This window comes from Monodon monoceros, unplaced genomic scaffold, assembly GCF_005190385.1.
Source record: "Monodon monoceros isolate NGI ecotype Baffin Bay Population unplaced genomic scaffold, NGI_Narwhal_1 Super_Scaffold_3, whole genome shotgun sequence".
NCBI lineage: Eukaryota > Metazoa > Chordata > Mammalia > Artiodactyla > Monodontidae > Monodon > Monodon monoceros.
Window position 1 is genome coordinate 48,745,095 of NW_021703780.1, and position 19,893 is coordinate 48,764,987.

Consider the following 19,893-nt stretch of genomic DNA (forward strand, 5'->3'; position numbering starts at 1 on the left):
ATCCAGTTGCAACACAGAAGTATAAAATTAACTGTTAAAGATGATAAAGATGATACCAAAGGGGAAATGTGGGGGAGGGATAAATTAGGCATTTGGGATTAACCTACACACACTAATATATATAAAGTAGATGACCAACAAGGACCTACTGTATAGCACAGGGAACTCTACTCTATATTCTGTAATAACCTATATGAGAAAAGAATCTGAAAGAGAATGGGTATACGTATATGTATAACTGAATCACTTTGCTATACACCTGAAACTAGCACAACATTGTAAATCAACTATACTCCAATGTAAAATAAAAATTAAATTTAAAAAAAGATGATTAAGAGACTTTTAACAAAATTCAAATGAATTGTCACACAGGGGTCCAGCTGAATGGCCAAAGGTCACAGAGAAGCTGCCTACAGATAACACTGAAGAAACAAAAACAAAACGCTCTGGCAGTACCATTGTTTGTAGAACTCTGTCTAATTTCTTAATATATATATTTTTTCTTCTTTTTGTAAAGTCACCAGGCTTATAGTGCAATAAAAATAACAAAACTTTAAATTAACACACCAAGTTTAAAGCATTTCGGGAAAGTATTGATTAGCTCTGCCAATGGAGTGAGTGCATTTGGTGAATGACCTAATTAGCATGGAGATGGTTCTTTCTTGCTGCTCTCTGCTTCCCCGCTAATTGCGGAACTGCTGGCCTTATCCCCCTGACAAGGAAGGAAAACAAGTACAAGGGTGTGTGGAGAAAACAGTGACATTCAGTTTTCATTCATTTGAACCTGCTGCCAAGCTTAATTATGTAATTGAGGGAGACCAATGGCCTTTCAGTCACTGGGGCTGGTGTTTCCAATGGGTCCCATTTTATGGAGGATTTTAGCAGTTACCATAAAGCATTATTAGCTGGAGCTGAACTAATCTCCCTACCCTGCCTCTCACCAGATGTAGGTACAGAGGTTTCTGTTCCCAGGCTTGATGATTTGTAGTTAAGGAAAACAAATTGGAGTTGCTTTATTCCTTCGTAAAGGCATCATTATTCTCTAGGGGCAGCTTCGTATTTAATTTTGTTCCTTTCTGATTGCGATGTAGTATATGCTATCACATAAGAGTCAAGAATGCAATGTTTATTTCCAGAATTGTGGTGTTTTTTGGGGGGGGGCGGTGCTTGAGACATTTTACCTCTGCTTGTTCATTTTAATTGGTGAAAGTAAGTTTGTATGAAAAACACAGAACTCAGTGAAATGTTGATTCTTTATTTATAACTTTGCTTCCCAGGAGCCTTCAGGAGAGGAGATATTTTGTACTTAGGGGCCTCTCTCCTTGCTGGCACGATGGCTCTTTGGAAAGACACTCTTCTCGAAGTTCACCCATAACTTCCCCAATTCAGACAAGGCTCAGGGTGTCTCCTGCCCTCACAAGGATTTCTTCTGTTTGGATTGGAGTTCAGCCCTGGAGAACAGCATCTTGATTTTGTAATATCCTGTGTGATGTGTGTAGTGGAAAAAATGGAGGAAGCCACACTGTGATAGAGGCCGAGAGTCATGAAATCCTGTGGTGGCGTCACTGGGTGGCAACGTGGCTAAGCCAGAGCCGTGGCTGCTTGGCATTTATATTGTTCTTTAGAGTCAAAATGTATTAACAGACATTTTTATTAGTTAATCTCCACTGTAGTCCCATGAAGTAACTTAGCATCTTTTAAACATGGTTTCAATTAATTTCGACAAATGTTTATTAAGCTCAGGCTATGTCCCAGAAACAAAGATATACAAAGAAATAACACCTGGTAATCGAGACTACTCTTTTTTTCTTCCTTCCAGTTACAATGGGCCAAGGGCAAAGTCCCTCTTTTAGCAAAGGACAGCACTTCATTCATGTTCTAGAACCCCTCACACTTCCACCTTCTCAGGAACATTGCCCTATAAATTATCCCCTTCTCTGCCTGAAGCTTTAATCTCTTGACTTCTGCTTGATCTTTCTTACCAACATTCAAAAGTGCCAAGAACAGTATCTATCTCATAGTAGGGGCAACAAATAAATACTTGTTGAATAACTTGAATGAATATTCAGCAGTACTGTACCCTGGCTTCACACTGAAACCAGCCGGGGAATAGACACACGCGTGTGTGTGCAAACACCTTGGCCACATTCCCAAAGACACTGATTTCATTTTCCTGGGGGTGAGAAGTGAGCATTGGTCATTCTTTTAGCTCCCAAAGTGCATCTAGCATGCAGCTAAGGTTGAAAACCATAGCATCTCCTATCTTACAACCAATGAACACAAATAGCTCCTTTGACCTCATATCCCCCTCGAGCTAAAGCTGGCTATTAATTCTCCTTCCCAGCAGCATAATGGCAAAGCAGACTGTAAACACTCTCTTTACCTCCCTTAGTCTTGCTCTTCAACTACTCAAGCAGACTTCAGTCGCCCCCACTGGCCTGTAGCCAAGCATGAAAAGAAGTCCATGATATACACTACTGTATATAAAATAAACAACAAAGACCTATCTATAGCACAGGGAACTATACATCACAGTGTCTTGTAATGGCCTATAATGGAAAAGAATCTGAAGCTGTACACCTGAAACTAACGCAATATTATAAATCAACTGTAGTTAAATAAAGAAGTCCACGCTCCTGAAACACTGGGTCTCTCAAGCTCCCATCTTGCTGTCACTCTCAGTGGCATTTGACACCGTCAGTCTCTCCGTCCTGCTTGGGAAGCTTTCTTACCTTGGCTATGAGACATCTTATTCCCTTTGTATTTCCTCCTCTCCCTCTGACTCTCCTTCAGGCTCCTTTGCAATCTCATTTTCCTATCTGACACTTCAGTGGTGAAGTTCAGCTCCAAACCTGGGCTCTTTGTTTCTACTTACACCAGGCGCTTTTGTCTTTTTCTGTTTCTGTAAATCATATCTTCGTGCTGTTGATCTCCTAGTTTATATTTCCAATCTTATTCCCTTTTCTGAGCACCAGCCTAATATATCCAGCTGCTATTTGACATTTTTACTTAGATGTCTCACAGGCATTTGTGGCTCACCATGCCTCAAACCAGTATTTTAATTTTCCCTCTCCCCTGTTTGTTCCTCCTCCCAGCTCCCCATTTCTATAGATCACATCTCCACCCACCCATTGGCTTATGCTGAAAAAGCTGTAGTAATCCTTGCCGCCTGTATCTCCCCTACTCCCACCCAGTCCATCCATCACTGGGTCCTGTTAATTCTGCCTCCAGAATGTAACTCAGACCATCCATTGCATCCTGTCCATTTCATGGCCAGCTGTCATTTGTTCAGATTGCTGTAATAGCCCCTAAGTTATCTCCCTGATTCCACTCTTGCTACCTGCCTCCCCCAAAACCAATACCATCTTTAAGACAAGCCAGCTAGAGTGATATTTTAAGAAACGCAGGTCATCCCATGCCACTGCTCCCTTAAAACTTTCAATCATCAGATTCTGTGGTATGTGATCTCATTTACTTTCAGGGAAGGCATACGATTTGTAACCATAGATTCATTTGTATGGTTATTTGTTTTATGTCCATCTCCCAACTCAACTATAAGCTGCGTAAGGGTGGGAACTGGGTTTGTTTGGTTTTTTTTCACTACTCTATACCCTGTACCCGGCAAAATGCCTGACATAGAATTTCCTTATTGAATGAAAGAATGAGCCTGCAAACAGATGAGGAAGGCTGACCAAAGCATGAGGTGGGAGGGGGGCCTTGCCAAACCTCACGTAGCCCGCTCTGCTGAGGACTCAGCCACTCCGTGAATAAGTGAATGCGCTGGCTCGAATTCTTTATGGGATTGTTTTATTTCATGTGCTAACCTCAGAGTCTACGGGATTTTCAAGGATTGTGTCCTCTCTCTGGTGGGTTTCAGGGGCTTCTAGAAATAGTTTGCAAAATAAGATCATAAGGCAGTTCATAGTACAGCATATTTGGAAAGGGCGTGTGCGGACTTTGCTGCACATCCTGGCTCTACTGATTAAGCAGCCAGTGATTTGGGACCAGTCTTGTCACCTGGCCTAAGCTTCAGTTTCTCTATGTATGTACGTGAACAGGCATGAGGACAGTAGTACATGTATTATTATCATTTCATCAGGTGTCAACACATCACCCACTCAGGGCAGTTGCTGGAACATAGGAGATAAAGTCTGCATTTTAGTTTTATCTTCCTCTCCCTCTAACTCTACTTCTTGACTTATTTTGTTCTTTTTCCTCTTTTTCTTTCTGCTTTTTCCCTCATCTTACTCATCTTAGTGGGTGGTAATACTCATATTAGTCACATAGTTTGAATTTTGTGGGAAGAAAGGAATTAGCAATACTGACAGAGCAGGCTTCCTTTTGGATTCGAAATACAAATTTCCCAGTTTCTCTGCCCAGCTTTTCAAGAGCATTTGATGGTACACTGATGTGTAACAAGTTCATTTTAGGTTAACATGCTGGGAGGGAGAAAAAGAAGAAGAGATTCAAGGGGAGAAAATTAAAAAGTTAATTACAAGAAACAACTTGGTAATTGAATTCCCTTTCACTCTTTGGTTTATTTTAGTGGGGAGGGGGCATGGTCACAGTGCATGGTTAGTAGGTTTGCCTTAGCAGTTTCCCTCAAAACTTCTAAATGAGAAAAATATTGGAATACAGAGCAAATCCCTGCCTGACAGCTGAGGAGAGGAGCGGGATACGTATGGTGGGCACTGAGTGCCAAACACTCATTCTTGAGCATTTTTATTTTGAAATATCCTTGGCAGCTGAAATTACTGTTAGGCTGTCCTGAACTAATATCAGCTATTTTATGGGTATGCAAAAGCCCCTTTTCATTTATTCTGTTTTACTGGCTGTTTCTTTGGCCTCACTCTGTACACACACACACACACACACACACACACACACACACACACACGCAGGCACACAATCAGAGAGCAGCATAGGCAACTCTTGCACCCTTTTCAGATTATACTTAAGTAACAAATACATGACATGGGTCTTTGTTTCTTATTTTTAAAAGACGCTTGAATATTTCTCTATTTACTCAGTCTTTATCACAGGTTCCTTAACAGTCAAATCGTTTATTTAGGGTGTTATGTTTGAGAGAGACGAGGTCCGTAATGACTTAACACAAGCTTGGAAATCAACTGCAACTAGTTTCAAACCTCCCTGGACTCATTCACAACCTTCATTCATTCATGTAGTCAACATGCATTTATTGAATGCCTACTGAATACCAGAAACTGTTGAGGTTGCTTGTACTAACTTCATGCTGGTTCTATCATGGCTTTTATTACCATCAGTTTTTTTTAGGTTTAGAAAATTAACTTTCGAGATAAACTTTTCTTTATTTTTCAGCATTTTGTGTTCCTCATTCTTGCAGCAAATCCACTGAAGAAAGAAGAACATGGTTAAATAATATATTACCTTACTCACCAAATTAGTCTAAATCAGCTTGCTGATTACATAGCCAATCTCAAAAGCAACCTCTAGAAAATAAGCGAGTTACTATTTTATGTTGAACGATATTGTGGTATCTTTCCTGACATGTTAAGGGCCATAGATTGAGGTCTATGGTTCAAGCAGGGTCATGAGTGCAAGTCTGACCACAAACACACATTCTGTTGGTGTGACAGAGATGCAGCTCTTTGTGAGTACTAACCAGGGTCTTTGTGTTTTCACAGGGTATGGTTTTGTAGATTTTGACAGTCCGGCAGCTGCACAGAAAGCGGTAGCGTCTCTCAAGGCAAATGGCGTGCAGGCACAAATGGCCAAGGTAAGAATGGTGTTTCGATTCTGATTTTTTTTTTCTTTTGTGATCATATATTTTTCCACTGCCATGAGCTGAATCGAATTGGAGTTTGCAACAATTTGGATTATGTTTACTTGTTAGGGAAAATAAGAAACCCCATGATAGACTTGGCTTGGAAGAATCTGGCTAGTTTATTTCATTAATTCTTTGTGTATATTTATTAATGTTCTCCTTTATTATGGTAACTTCATTAGTGATTTAAAGGCACTTGTGAAGTGCTCTGTTTTACCCCAGACCAGAGCGTCGTGTGTATGCGCATGTGTGTATCTGGGGCTTTCACCAGTAAACAGTTTTGGAGGAGCGCAGTTCTCAGTAAGATGTCTTTGATAAACTACGTGTTGAAAACTCGCTCACTCTCGTGCTGCGGAGAGCCAATCGCTGAATGATGGGGTGGTCTAATCTGTGCAGGGAGATAAGTTTAACACAAATGTATGTTGTCTGTATTGCTAGAATTTCACTTTGGCCTTTATAAATAGAGTTTTCTTAGATAATAATTTCCTAAATATTAATAGTTTTCAATATGCTGTGATTGTTTTGTAAAACAAGTAGTCTGGAACTTTCTACCTGAAATTATAATGCATTTTTATATTCAAGAAAACAAATAAAATCATTTATAATAGTTTTGTATCCTGATTGCAGTGGTAAATACAAGAATCTACACATATGATAAAAGTGACATGCACACATATTGTGCACACAATGTCAACTTCCTGGTTTTGATATTGTACTAAAATTATGTACGATATAACCTTTGAGGAAACTGGGTGGAGGGTACAGGGGATCTCTCTATACTATCGTCCTGTAAATCTATGATTATTTCCAAATAAAAAGTTTAAAAAATTGGTTATAGCATAGGGATGCTTGGTACATATTTGTTTTAAAATAATGGTCATTTTGGACCATTAATTATTCACATGCAACTTAAGTTTTCTGATTACTACCAGTGAATGTGTTGATCTTTGGATTCTCAAAAGTTAGGTAGAAAAGCCAATAGATCTTGAAATCCTGATCTAATGCTTTTATGCCATATTTATGTATATACTTACTCTTAACTATTCCCACAGAGAGCTGAGTTATATTGACTAAGTTGTCAAATTTTTAGTCATTTGGATTTTATTATCATTGCTAAAATTCTCTGATGACATTTTCCAATTTCAGCATCCAATAACTAGAGGTGGTATATTTGGTTTTCTTCATCTTCAGTTGTCTTCTAGCAAGCTGATACCTCCCCTATCTGTTAACCTTTTGTTGTGGGTCACTTCCCATAGAGATTACTTTGGTGGACTCATTGCCCTTTATGACACCTTAATTGTTTTTCAAGGTGGGATAAATTAGAATTTAAAATCTTTCAGCTGTGTATTTCTTATCATGATTGTGCCTGGAAGTTTTGAATTTGGTCATGAACTAAGATTGATGAAGTTAATCTTTGTAATTAATAAGGGAATTACATACATGTCTTGGTTTAAAGGTTGATTGACAAGAGTCAAGTTACTTGGCCACTTAAGTAGTGGCTTCTTATGCCCAGCAAACAAGTGATAAAATTACAGTGGTTAGGTGTATGCAAAATATAAATTGAATTTCAACTGAAAGGCAGAACCTATTGACAAGAAAATGATGAAAAACATGCTCAAGAAAAACCCTTGTTATTGACATATCTTTGATCTAGTCTATGGATACACTGCCAAATTTTGGAAATTGCTAGACTGTGGCAGTTTAGAAATAATGATTACAGTCTGTATAATCTCCACTGTTTCAGATGTCCTCAGAACACACACACACACAGTGTTATTTGTTGGATAAAAACCACTTTTATCCTGCGCAAGAGGAAAAGAAAGTTGTCTTTGATTTTATAACTACTGAGGATCCATTGTGAATATTTTCCCTCTGTTTCTGAGCATTTTGGTACACAAGGAATCTCTCTCTCTCTCTCTCTCTCTCTCTCTCTCTCTCTCTTTATTTTTCACATACACACACACACACCAACCACTGATATCTCATCTAGACAGAAAACTATCAAAGGGAAAATATTTTAAAGAGCTTCTAAAAAATCATTAATTATAGTCAGCATCTTGACCCTTCCCCATGCCCACTATACACAGTAAGGAGATTCCAACTGGGATGCTTAAAGGCACTTATTTTATTTCTGGAGTTGCTTACAGATTTTTACCTTATCAATTATGCTGTCTGTGGAGGAGATTCTTACTCCCTTTTTCCTCACTGATTTTGAATGTAAAGCCCAGAGCTGTAGATCTACATCTGCCTACTGGAAAACTTTCAGCAGTAAATGACTCTGTAATTGAACTACTGGAAGCAAGTAAATAGCCTCCCTTTGACAATGAAATGGAACAAGCTTGCCCACCTGTATTAGTAGATTTCTCACTGCGCTATTGGATTTCATGGCCTTTTCCCCTTTGTCCTGGGGATAATTGTTTATTATCATATAAACCTGCAGTCTGCAAGGTGTGGGAAATTTGCACTACATTTTTTGCCGTTTAAGTATCTACTGAATTGGCACCTGCATCCTTGTTCTTATCAGTATCCTACTCTGCAGTCTGTGGGGCCAGATTTTAATGACTCCAGGATTTTCGAGCAAAAATGCCACAAATAACCGAGGTTCCCAATAGCAACCTGGAGCAAACATGAAATGCTCCAAGTGAATCACTTTATTTAGCTAACTTACTCCAATGTGTGCATATGAAAAATTCAACTGATTTGTCAACCAGGAGGAATTACTAAATCATCCAGTAAGTGGTAATTGATTAATAATGTATAGCCATTAACACAGACTGACATTTTCTGTGTACTTGCTGTTCTGCCAGAAAGGGTTTTTAGGGATCAAAGGGTGTTTCTTTTAGGAGAGCAGATTTAAAATATTTTATTAATACATAGTGATTAAGAGCATAGGTTTGGAGGGAGATATACTTGGCCTTGAATCCTGGCTCTCATACCACCTGGCTGTGTGACCTTGTCTAACTTATTTAAATACCTCTGAAATTCTCCAATAATAATACTTAGTTTATAGGACTGCTGTGAAAATTAACTAAAAATAAACACAAAGAATTTAGTATAGTGTTTAGATTACAATTCAATACATGTTAATTATTCAATAAATATTGTTATGCATTAAATTCAAATTTGTTACTGAACTTTCTATAAATCCTGATATATGCTTTAAGTGTTACTTTATTTAAAAAGTTTTCTGAAAAATACAATCAGTAGGATCAACGAACAAACATTTTCATTGCTTGCTAAGTGCCAGGCACTGTACTAGGTGTTGGAGAATCAACACTGAATAAAACTTCTTTCTTATTCTGGATTTTCAGCATATGATTTATCTCCTGGGACTGCTACAGCTCTGGATTAAAAATATTGGTTGTTGCTACTCTTGCCAATTTTAGGGGATTTAAAAGATAGTCATTTGCCAAGGAATATGTCTCAAGCATAAAAGGAAAAGAGCTGAGAAAAACCAACTAACGATAGCTTACCTTGTAGGTGTTTATTTTACTCATTAATAAGAAAGCTGTAGATAAGCAATGAAGGGCAAAATGTTTTGGGTGCCATCAAGGGTCAAGGCTGCTCTGTGATTCTTTATATGTGGCTTTCATCCATACATTTACATGTTCTTTTCTAAAGTGCCACTTATTATATCCACATTTAAGCCAGGAAAAAGAAAAGGGCAAAAGGCTGAAGAATCATAAGGCTGATTCTGAAGTTTTAAAAGCTTTTCCAGAATCCTAGCTCAGGAACTTATGTTTACATCTCAATGGCCAAAACTGAGTCATATGGTTTCCCCCTTAGCTGCAAGAGATTCTAGGATGATGAGCATTTTAGCTTCTTGGCCTATAGTAGAGAAAATTAAGAGTCATTTATCTCCCTGGCTCTCCAACATACACAAACCCATTCTTCCCATTTATACATTTTGGGTGACATGCATTCATTCTTTCCTGAAGGGAGCCCACCTCAAAGCCTCACCCTGTAATCACATCTGGGGATGACATCATCTCCATCAGACCCAGACTCAGCTGCTCCTCTTGGCTTAGCAACTCATAGCTTTAAAAAAACAAGTTATCTGTCTGTACTCCCACGATATAGAACGACAGAGAAACAACAGGAAGCATGAATCCAAGGGAAAACTACCACTTGGGAATAGAGAGAATGGAAAACAAACAGAAATCACTGATACTAATACATATCAAATTCTGCTGGGCAGGAGTAGAATTCTTGGTTTGTCAGTGTAGGATGTTCCTTGGTTAACCAGTTGCATCACCCATGTCTGCCATTCAAATGGGTCTTCCTTGCCCACTATCCCCCAGGGTCTCATGGTGGCCTCCCTGGAGGGCTGCATAGTTTTAGAAACTGAGTTTTTCTGGATGTAAATTTGGAGGCTCTGGAATGGCCCCACAGTCACCAATTATCACCAGCCAGGCCTTGAGTAACCTCAGGCTTAGCAGGCCTCTTTCTTATTTGCTTTCTGTCAATTCCAAGCATGAGAAAACAGAATACATCTCTTTCCCCTGCAGGGAAGGAGTCACCCCCTCCTCAGGGCCTTTAGATAAGGCTTTATCAGGTCTACAACAAAGACCGACATTCCAGTCACTAACGGTGGTGGTTCACTCCACTGTGGTGTATGTAGAAGAAATCAAAGTTAAGTGATCACCAAAGAGACCAAGTATCCAAGAGGATTTCAGACCATCGGGAATAATATAATGACATTGTGTCAACCATTAGGATAATAAAATAATACCATGTCAACCATTGTAGCGAACCAGATTGGTACCAGAGTAAAGGAATTCTTTTTTATAAATCAGTGACCTTAATAGTAGTTCTTTTGGGGGAAAAAATCATTTATTTTGAGATCAGAAGAGATCATTAAAAAATCAATGAATATAGGAAAATAAATTCTGTAAATTCAAATATGTGTATGCATACAATTAATTTTTTAAAATGCATCACCTCTTGTGGAGTCCTAACAGTTATATTCCAGTAGGAGAATTTTAGCTAATGAAAGAAGGACCTATTCCATAGAATATTCTAGACTTTTTTTCTGAAGTTCAACCACTAGCCTCATGATGTTGTCTATCAAAGCTACTCTTCTGAATGTAGAGGCACATACCAGGCTTCCTCAGCCAGACTCTTTCGGCCTATGACAATAATAATATTGCTTTTACTCTGGTTTTATTGCTTGGCTTTTATCATTTCCAGGTATATGAGAGTAAGAAGGCTATCTGATGTCCAGGGGTCACTACATTGGTGGGGCCTGCTGGTAAACCAGCCAAACAAGGAAATTTCTCAAAGGCTTTCACATATGAAGGAGAGAGGCATTGTTCAAGGGAAATTTTAGTAACCATGGAAGATGTTGCTTCCTGTGACTGGGTGGAAAAGTCAATCAATACATTTTATTTATTCCTAAGTATTGCATTCTTTTTGATGCTAATGTGAATGGGGTTGTTTTCCTTATTTCTTTTTCAGCTATTTTATTGTTAGTGTATAGAAAAACAACTGATTTCTATATGCTGATTTTGTATCCTGCAACTTTACTGAAGTCATTTATTAGTTCAAACAGTTTTTTAGTGGAGTCTTAGGGATTTCTGTATATAACATCATATCATCTGTAAACAAAGACAGTTTTACTCGTTCCTTTCCAATTTGGATGCCTTTTCTTTTTCTTGCCTAATTGCTCTGTCTAGGACTTGCAGCACTGTGTTCAAGAATAGTGGTGATTGTGCCCACCTGTGTCTTTTTCCTGATCTTAAAGGAAAAACTTTGAACCTTTATCATTGAGTATGATGTTAGCAGTGGGCTTGTCATATATGACCTTTATTATGTTGAAGTATGTTCCTCCTATACCTAATTTGTTTAGAGTTTGCCATGAAAGGATGTGTATTTTGTTATTATTGCTATAAACTTCTCTTAGAACTGCTGTTTTGCATCCATTGAGTTTTGGCATGCTGTGTTTCTCTTCCGGTATTTTTTAGATATATTTTTTTATTCTACTTTTGATTTCTTCTTTGACCCATTGATTTTTCAGGAGTATGTTGTTTAATTTCCACATATTTGTGAATTTTTCAGTTTTCCTTCAATTACTGACTTCTAGTTTCATAACACTGTAGTTGAAAAATATACTTGGTATGATTTCAGTTTTCTTAAATTTGCTTAGATTTATTTTTTTATCTGACGTATCCTAGAGAATGTTTCTTGTGTGCTCGAGAAGAATGTGTATTCTGCTACTGTCAGATGGAATATATTTGTTCTATATTTGTCTTTTAGGTCCATTTAGACTAAGGTATACTTTAATTCAGTGTTTCCTTATTGATTTTCTGTTTGGATGATCTATTTGTTGTTGAAAGTGGGATAATATAGTCCCCTACTATTATGGTATTGTACCTATTTCTCCCTTCAGACATTAGGATTTGCTTAATATAATGTTGGTGCTTTGATGTCAATGCGTATATATTCATGATTGTTACATATCCTTGATGAATTGACCCCTATTTATCATTATACAATGACCTTCTTTGTCTCCTGTTACTATTTTTGACTTAAAGTTTACTTTGTCTGGCATATGTATAGGTATTCCTGTTCTCTTGATTTCACTTGCATCAAATATATTTTTCCATCCCTGCACTTTGAGAGTATGTGTGTCCTTAAAATTGAAATGAATCTCTTGTAGGCAGCAGTTAGCTAGGTCTTTTAATCCAGCCAGCCACTCTATGCCCTTTGATTGGAGAATTTAAACCATGTACATTTATAGTAATTATTGATAGGTGAGGACTTACTGTCATCTTATTAATTGTTCTAGCTGTTTTGTAGTGCCCTTGTTCCTTTCTTCTTCTCTTGTTGCCTTCCTTTGTGAATTGATGATTACCTGTAGTGGTATGTTTTGATTCCCTTTTCTTTATCTTTTGTATATCTACTGTAGCTTTTGCTTTGCTTTGAAGCTTACATAAAATATCTTATAATAGTCTACTTTATCCTGATAACAACTTAACCTCACTTGCACACAAAAACTTCTTCTCACTTCCTTTTATATTTTTGATGTCACAATTTACCTCTTTTTATATGGTGTATTCATTAACAAATTACTATAGATATAGATGTTTTTAATACCTTTGTTCTTTGACTTTTATACTGGAGTGAAGTGGTTAACACACCACCGTATTATAGTATTATTCTAAATTTGACTATATGCTTACTTTTACCAGTGCAGTGTATATATTCATATGTTTTCATGCTACTTTCATTTCAGCTTGAAGAACTCCTTTGTGCATTTATTGAAAGACAAGTCTAGTAATGATGAACTCCCTCAGCTTTATTTTGTGAGGAAATCTTTATCTCTCTTTCATTTCCAAAAGAGAACTTTGCCAGTATAGAGTATTCTTGACTGGCAGGTTTTTATTTCTTTTACTGCTTTGAATATATTTTCCTTCTCTCTCCTGGCCTATAAGATTCCTACTGAGAAATTTGCCGATAGCCTTATCAGGGTTACCCTGTAAATTACAAGATTCTTTTTTCTTTCTGCTTTTAAGGTTCTCTTTGTCTTTGATTTTTGACAGTTTCATTATAATGGTCTTAGAGAAGATCTTTTAAGTTAAGTTTGTTCAGTGACCTATGAGCTTCATGAACTTGAGTATCCAAATCTGTCCTCAGATTTGGGGAGGTCGCCATCATTCTTTCTTTTTTTTTTGAATTTTATTTTATTTATTTTTTTGTACAGCAGGTTCTTATTAGTTATCCATTTTATACATATTAGTGTATATATGTCAATCCCAAACTCCCAGTTCATCACACCACCACCACCCCTGCCACTTTCCCCCTTTGGTGTCCATACGTTTGTTTGTTCTCTACATCTGTGTCTCAATTCCTGCCCTGCAAACCATTTCATCTGTACCATTTTTCTAGGTTCCACATATATGTGTTAATATACGATATATGTTTTTCTTTTTCTGACTTACTTCACTCTGTATTCCAGTCTGTAGATCCATCCACATCTCTACAAATGACTCAATTTCATTCATTTTTATGGCTGAGTAATATTCCATTATATATATGTACCACATCTTTAACCATTCGTCTGTCAGTGGGCATTTAGGTTGCTTCCATGTCCTGGCTATTGTAAATAGTGCTGCAGTGAACATTGGGGTGCATGTGTCTTTTTGAATTATGGTTTTCTCTGGGTATATGCCTAGTAGTGGGATTGCTGGGTCATGTGGTAATTCTATTTTTAGTTTTTTAAGGAACCTCTATACTGTTCTCCATAGCAGCTGTATCAATTTACATTCCCACCAACAGTCCACACCCTCTCCAGCATTTGTTGTTTGTAGATTTTTTTGATGATGCCCATTCTAACTGGTGTGAGGTGATACCTCATTGTAGTTTTGATTTGCATTTCTCTGATAATTAGTGATGTTGAGCAGCTTTTCATGTGCTTCTTGGCCCTCTGTATGTCTTCTTTGGAGAAATGTCTGTTTAGATCTTCTGCCCATTTTGGGGTTGTTTATTTTTTTAATATTGAGCTGCGTGAGCTGTTTATATATTTTGGGGATTAACCCTTTGACCGTTGATTTGCTTGCAAATATTTTCACCCATTCTGAGGCTTGTCTTTTCGTCTAGTTTGTAGTTTCCTTTGCTGTGCAAAAGCATTGAAGTTTCATTAGGTCCCATTTGTTTATTTTTGTTTTCATTTCCTTTACTCGAGGAGGTGGATCAAAAGATCTTGCTGTGATTTATGTGAAAGATTGTTCTTCCTATGTTTTCCTCTAAGAGTTTTATAGTGTCCGGTCTTACGTTTAGGTCTCTAATCCATGTTGAGTTTATTTTTGTATATGGTGTTAGGGAGTGTTCTAATTTCATTCTTTTACATGTAGCTGTCCAGTTTTCCCAGCACCACTTATTGAAGAGACTGTCTTTTCTCCATTGTGTATCCTTGCCTCCTTTGTTATAGATTAGTTGACCATAGGTGTGTGGGTTTACCTCTGGGCTTTCTATCCTGTTCCATTTATCTATATTTCTGTTTTTGTGCCAGTACCGTATTGTCTTGATTACTGTAGCTTTGTAGTATAGTCTGAAGTCAGATAGTCTGATTCCTCCAGCTCCTTTTTTTCCCTCAAGATTGCTTTGGCTATTCAGGGTCTTTTGTGTCTCCATACCAATTTTAAGAGTTTTTGTCCTAGTTCTGTAAAAAATGCCATTGACAGTTTGATAGGGATTGCATTGAATATGTAGATTGCTTTGGGTAGTAGAGTCATTTTCACAATATTGATTCTTCCAATCCAGGAATATGGTATATCTCTCCATCTGTTTGTATCATCTTTAATTTCTTTCTTCAGTGTCTTATAGTTACCTGCCTACAGGTCTTTTGTCTCCCTAGGCACTTTTATTCCTAGGTATTTTATTCTTTTTGTTGCAATGGTAAATGAGAGTGTTTCCTTAATTTCTTTTTCAGATTTTTCATCATTACTGTATAGGAATGCAAGAGATTTCTGTGCATTAATTTTGTATCCTGCAACTTTACCAAATTCATTGATTGGTTCTAGTAGTTTTCTGGTGGCATCTTTAGGATTCTCTATGTATAGTATCATGTCATGTGCAAACAGTGACGGTTTTACTTCTTCTTTGCCAATTTATATTCCTTTTATTTCTTTTTCTTCTCTGATTGCCATGGCTAGGACTTCCAAAACTATGTTGAATAATAGTGGTGAGAGTGGACATCCTTGTCTTGTTCCTGATCTTAGAAGAAATGATTTCAGTTTTTCACCATTGAGAATGATGTTTACTGTGGGTTTGTCGTATATGGCATTTATTTTGTTGAGGTAGGTTCCCTCTATGCCCACTTTCTGGAGAGTTTTTATCATAAATGGGTGTTGAATTTTGTCAAAAGCTTTTTCTGCATCTATTGAGATGATCATATGGTTTTTATTCTTCAATTAGTTAATATGGTGTATCACATTGATGGATTTGGGTATATTGAAGAATCCTTGCATCCCTGGGATAAATCCCACTTGACCATGGTGTATGATCCTTTTAATGTGTTGTTGAATTCTGTTTGCTAGTATTTTGTTGAGGATTTTTACATTTATATTCATGAGTGATATTGGTCTGTTTTTGTAGTATCTTTGTCTGGTTTTGGCATCAGGGTGATGGTAGCCTCAGAGAATGAGTTAGGGAGTGGTCCTTCCTCTGCAATTTTTTGGAAGAGTTTGATAGAATTCACCTGTGAAGCCATCTGGTCCTGGACTTTTGTTTGTTGAAAGATTTCTAATCACAGTTTCAATTTCATTACTTGTGATTGGTCTGTTCGTATTTTCTATTTCTTCCTGGTTCAGTCTTGGAAGGTTATACCTTTCTAAGAATTTGTCCATTTCTTCAAGGTCATCCATTTTATTGGCATATAGTTGCTTGTAGTAGTGTCTTAGGATGCTTTGTATTTCTGTGGTGTCTGTTGTAACTTCTCCTTTTTCATTTCTAATTTTATTGATTTGAGTCCTCTCCCTCTTTTTCTTGATGAGTCTGGCTAATGGTTTATCAATTTTATCTTCTCAAAGAACCAGCTTTTAGTTTTATTGATCTTTGCTATTGTTTTCTTTGTTTCTATTTCATTTATTTCTGCTCTGATCTTTATGATTTCCTTCCTTCTACTAACTTTGTGTTTTGTTTGTTCTTCTTTCTCTAGTTCCTTTAGGTGTAAGGTTAGATGGTTTATTTGAGATGTTTGTTGTTTCTTGAGGTAGGACTGTATTGCTCTAAACTTCCCTCTTAGAACTGCTTTTGTTGCATCCCATAGGTTTTGGATCATCGTGTTTTCATTGTCACTTGTCTCTAGGTATTTTTTGATTTCCTCTTTGATTTCTTCAGTGATCTCTTTGTTATTTTGTAATGTATTGTTTAGCCTCCATGTGTTTTGTTTTGTTTTTTTACTTTTTTTCCCCTGTAATGGATTTCTAATCTCATAGCATTGTGGTCAGAAAAGATGCTTGATATGATTTCAGTTTTCTTAAATTTACCAAGGCTTGATTTGTGACCCAAGATGTGATCTATCCTGGAGAATGTTCCGTGCGCTCTTGAGAAGAAAGGGTAATCTGCTGTTTTTGGATGGAATGTCCTATAACTATCAATTAAATCTGTGTGGTCTATTGTGTCATTTAAAGCTTGTGTTTCCTTATTAATTTTCTGTCCGGGTGATCTGTCCACTGATGTAAGTGAGGTGTTAAAGTCCCCCATTATTATTGTGTTACTGTCGATTTCCTCTTTTATAGCTGTTAGCAGTTGCCTTATGAATTGAGGTGCTCCTGTGTTGGGTGCATAAATATTTATACTTGTTATATCTTCTTCTCGGATTGATCCCTTGATCATTATTTAGTGTCCTTCCTTGTCTCTTGTAACATTTTTTTTTTTTTGCGTTATGCGGGCCTCTCACTGTTGTGGCCTCTCCCGTTGCGGGGCACAGGCTCCGGACGCGCAGGCTCAGCGGCCATGGCTCACGGGCCCAGCTGCCCTGCGGCATGTGGGATCTTCCCGACCAGGGCACGAACACACGTCCCCTGCATCGGCAGGCGGACTCTCAACCACTGCGCCACAGGGATGCCCTCTTGTAACATTCTTTATTTTAAATTCTATTTTATCTGATATGAGTATTGCTACTTCAGCTTTCTTGTGATTTCCATTTGCATGGAATATCTTTTTCCATCCCCTCACTTTCAGTCTGTATGTGTCCATAGGTCTGAAGTGGGTCTCTTGTAGACAGCATATGTATGGGTCTTGGTTTTGTATCCATTCAGAGAGCCTGTGTCTTTTGGTTGGAGCATTTAATCCATTCACGTTTAAGGTGATTATCGATATGTATGTTCCTATGACCATTTTCTTAATTGTTTTGGGTTTGTTTTTGTAGGTCCTTTTCTTCTCTTGTGTTTCCCGCTTAGAGAAGTTCCTTTAGCATTTGTTGTAGAACTGGTTTGGTGGTGCTGAATTCTCTTAGCTTTTGCTTGTCTGTAAAGCTTTTGATGTCTGCATCGAATGAATGAGATCCTTGCCGGGTAGAATAATCTTGGTTGTAGGTTTTTGCCTTTCATCACTTTAAATATATCATGCCACTCCCTTCTGGCTTGTAGAGTTTCTTCTGAGAAATCAGCTGTTACCTTATGGGAGTTCCCTTGTATGTTGTCATTTTTCCCTTGCTGCTTTCAGTAATTTTTCTTTTTCTTTAATTTTTACCAATTTGATTACTTTGTGTCTCAGCATGTTTCTCCTTTGGTTTATCCTGTATGGGACTCTCTGCACTTCCTGGACTTGGGTGGCTATTTCCTTTATCATGTTAGGGAAGTTTTCGACTATAATCTCTTCAAATATTTTCTCAGGTCCTTTCTCTCCCTCTTCTCTTTCTGGGACCCCTGTAATGCAAATGTTGGAGTGTTTAATGTTGTCCCAGAGGTGTCTTAGGCTGTCTTCCTTTCTTTTCATTCTGTTTTCTTTATTCTGTTCCACAGCAATGAATTCCATCATTCTGTCTTCCAGGTCACTTATCCGTTCTTCTGCCTCCGTGATTCTGCTATTGATTTCTTCTAGTGTATTTTTCATTTCAGTTATTGTATTATTCATCTCTGTTTATTTGTTCTTTAATTCTTCTAGTTCTTTGTTAAACATTCCTTGCATCTTATCGATCTTTGCCTCCATTGTATTTCTGAGGTCCTGGATCATCTTCACTATCATTATTCTGAATTCTTTTTCTGGAAGGTTACCTATCTCCACTTCATTTAGTTGTTTCTCTGGGGTTTTATTGTGTTCCTTCATCTGTTACATAGACTTCTGCCTTTTCATCTTGTCTATCTTTCTGTGAATGTGGTTTTTGTGCCACAGGCTGCAGGATTGTATTTGTTTTTGCTTTTGCTGTCTGCCCTCTGGTGGATGAGGCTTTCTAAGAGGCTTGTGAAAGTTTCCTGATCGGAGGGACTGGTGGTGGGTAGAGCTGGCTGTTGCTCTGGTGGGGAGAGCTCAGTAAAACTTTAATCCACTTGTCTGCTGATGGGTGGGGCTGGGCTTCCTCCCTGTTGGTTGTTTGGCCTGAGGCTACCCAACGTTGGATCCTACCTGGGTTCTTTGGTGGGGCTAATGGCGGACTCTGGGAGGGCTCACGCCAAGGAGTACTTCCCAGAGCTTCTGCTGCCAGTGTCCTTGTCCTCATGGTGAGGCATAGCCACCCCCCGCCTCTGCAGGAGACCCTCCAACACTAGTAGGTAGGTCCGGTTCAGTCTCCTATGGGGTCACTGCTCCTTTCCCTGGGTCCTGATGCACACAGTACTTTGCGTGTGCCCTCCAAGAGTGGAGTCTCTGTTTCCCCCAGTCCTGTCTAAGTCCTGCAATCAAATCCCGCCAGCCTTCAAAGTCTGATTCTCTAGGAATTCCTCCTCCTGTTGTTGCACCCCCAGGTTGGGAAGCCTGACGTGGGGCTCAGAACCTTCACTACAGTCGGTGGGCTTCTGTGGTATAAGTGTTCTCCATTTTGTGAGTCACCCACCCAGCAGTCATAGGACTTGATTTTATTGTCATTGCACCCCTCCTACCATCTCATTGTGGCTTCTCCTTTGTCTTTGGATGTGGGGTATCTTTTTTGGTGAGTTCCAGTGTCTTCCTGTTGATGATTGTTCAGCAGTTAGTTGTGATTCTGGTGCTCTCGCAGGGAGTGAGAGCACGTCCTTCTACTCCGCCATCTTGAACCAATCTCTCCATCATTATTTCTTTGAATAAGCTTTCTGCCTCCTTCTCCCTCTCTTCTCCTTCTGGGATTTCAATAACTTGCAGATTGTTTTTCTTGATGGTAATCCATTGTTCCCTCATTCCATCTTTACTTTTTAGCATTTTTTCTTTCTTCTCCTGGATAATTTCACAAGTCTTGTGTAATTCACAGTTCAATTTCACAGATTCTTTCTTCTGCTTGGCGCATCCTGCTGCTGGTAGTCTCTGCTGCGTTTCATTTAATGTATTGTATTCTTCAGCTCCAGAATTTCTGTTTGGTTCTTTTTAAGTGGTTTCTATAGCTTTGTTTTCTCATTTTGTTCATGTATTATTTTCCAGATTTCACTTAATTGTCCTTCTGTGTTTTCTTTTCG

The 19,893-nt window shown here is 38.1% G+C and overlaps 1 protein-coding gene across 9 annotated transcripts in view; it reads left to right on the forward strand.

Moving 5' to 3' along the window:
• The window catches only part of RBMS3 (RNA binding motif single stranded interacting protein 3), a 711,536-nt gene that overhangs the window by 316,892 nt on the left and 374,751 nt on the right, over nucleotides 1–19,893 (forward strand). For all 9 annotated transcript variants that reach the window (XR_003796707.1, XR_003796708.1, XM_029242733.1 and 6 more), the window contains exon 4: nucleotides 5,667–5,758. Coding sequence is in view for 7 of the 9 variants with exons in the window: in XM_029242733.1 (XP_029098566.1) it covers nucleotides 5,667–5,758 (92 nt within the window). In the remaining 2 variants the exon portion in view is untranslated. The remainder of the gene's footprint in view (nucleotides 1–5,666; nucleotides 5,759–19,893) is intronic.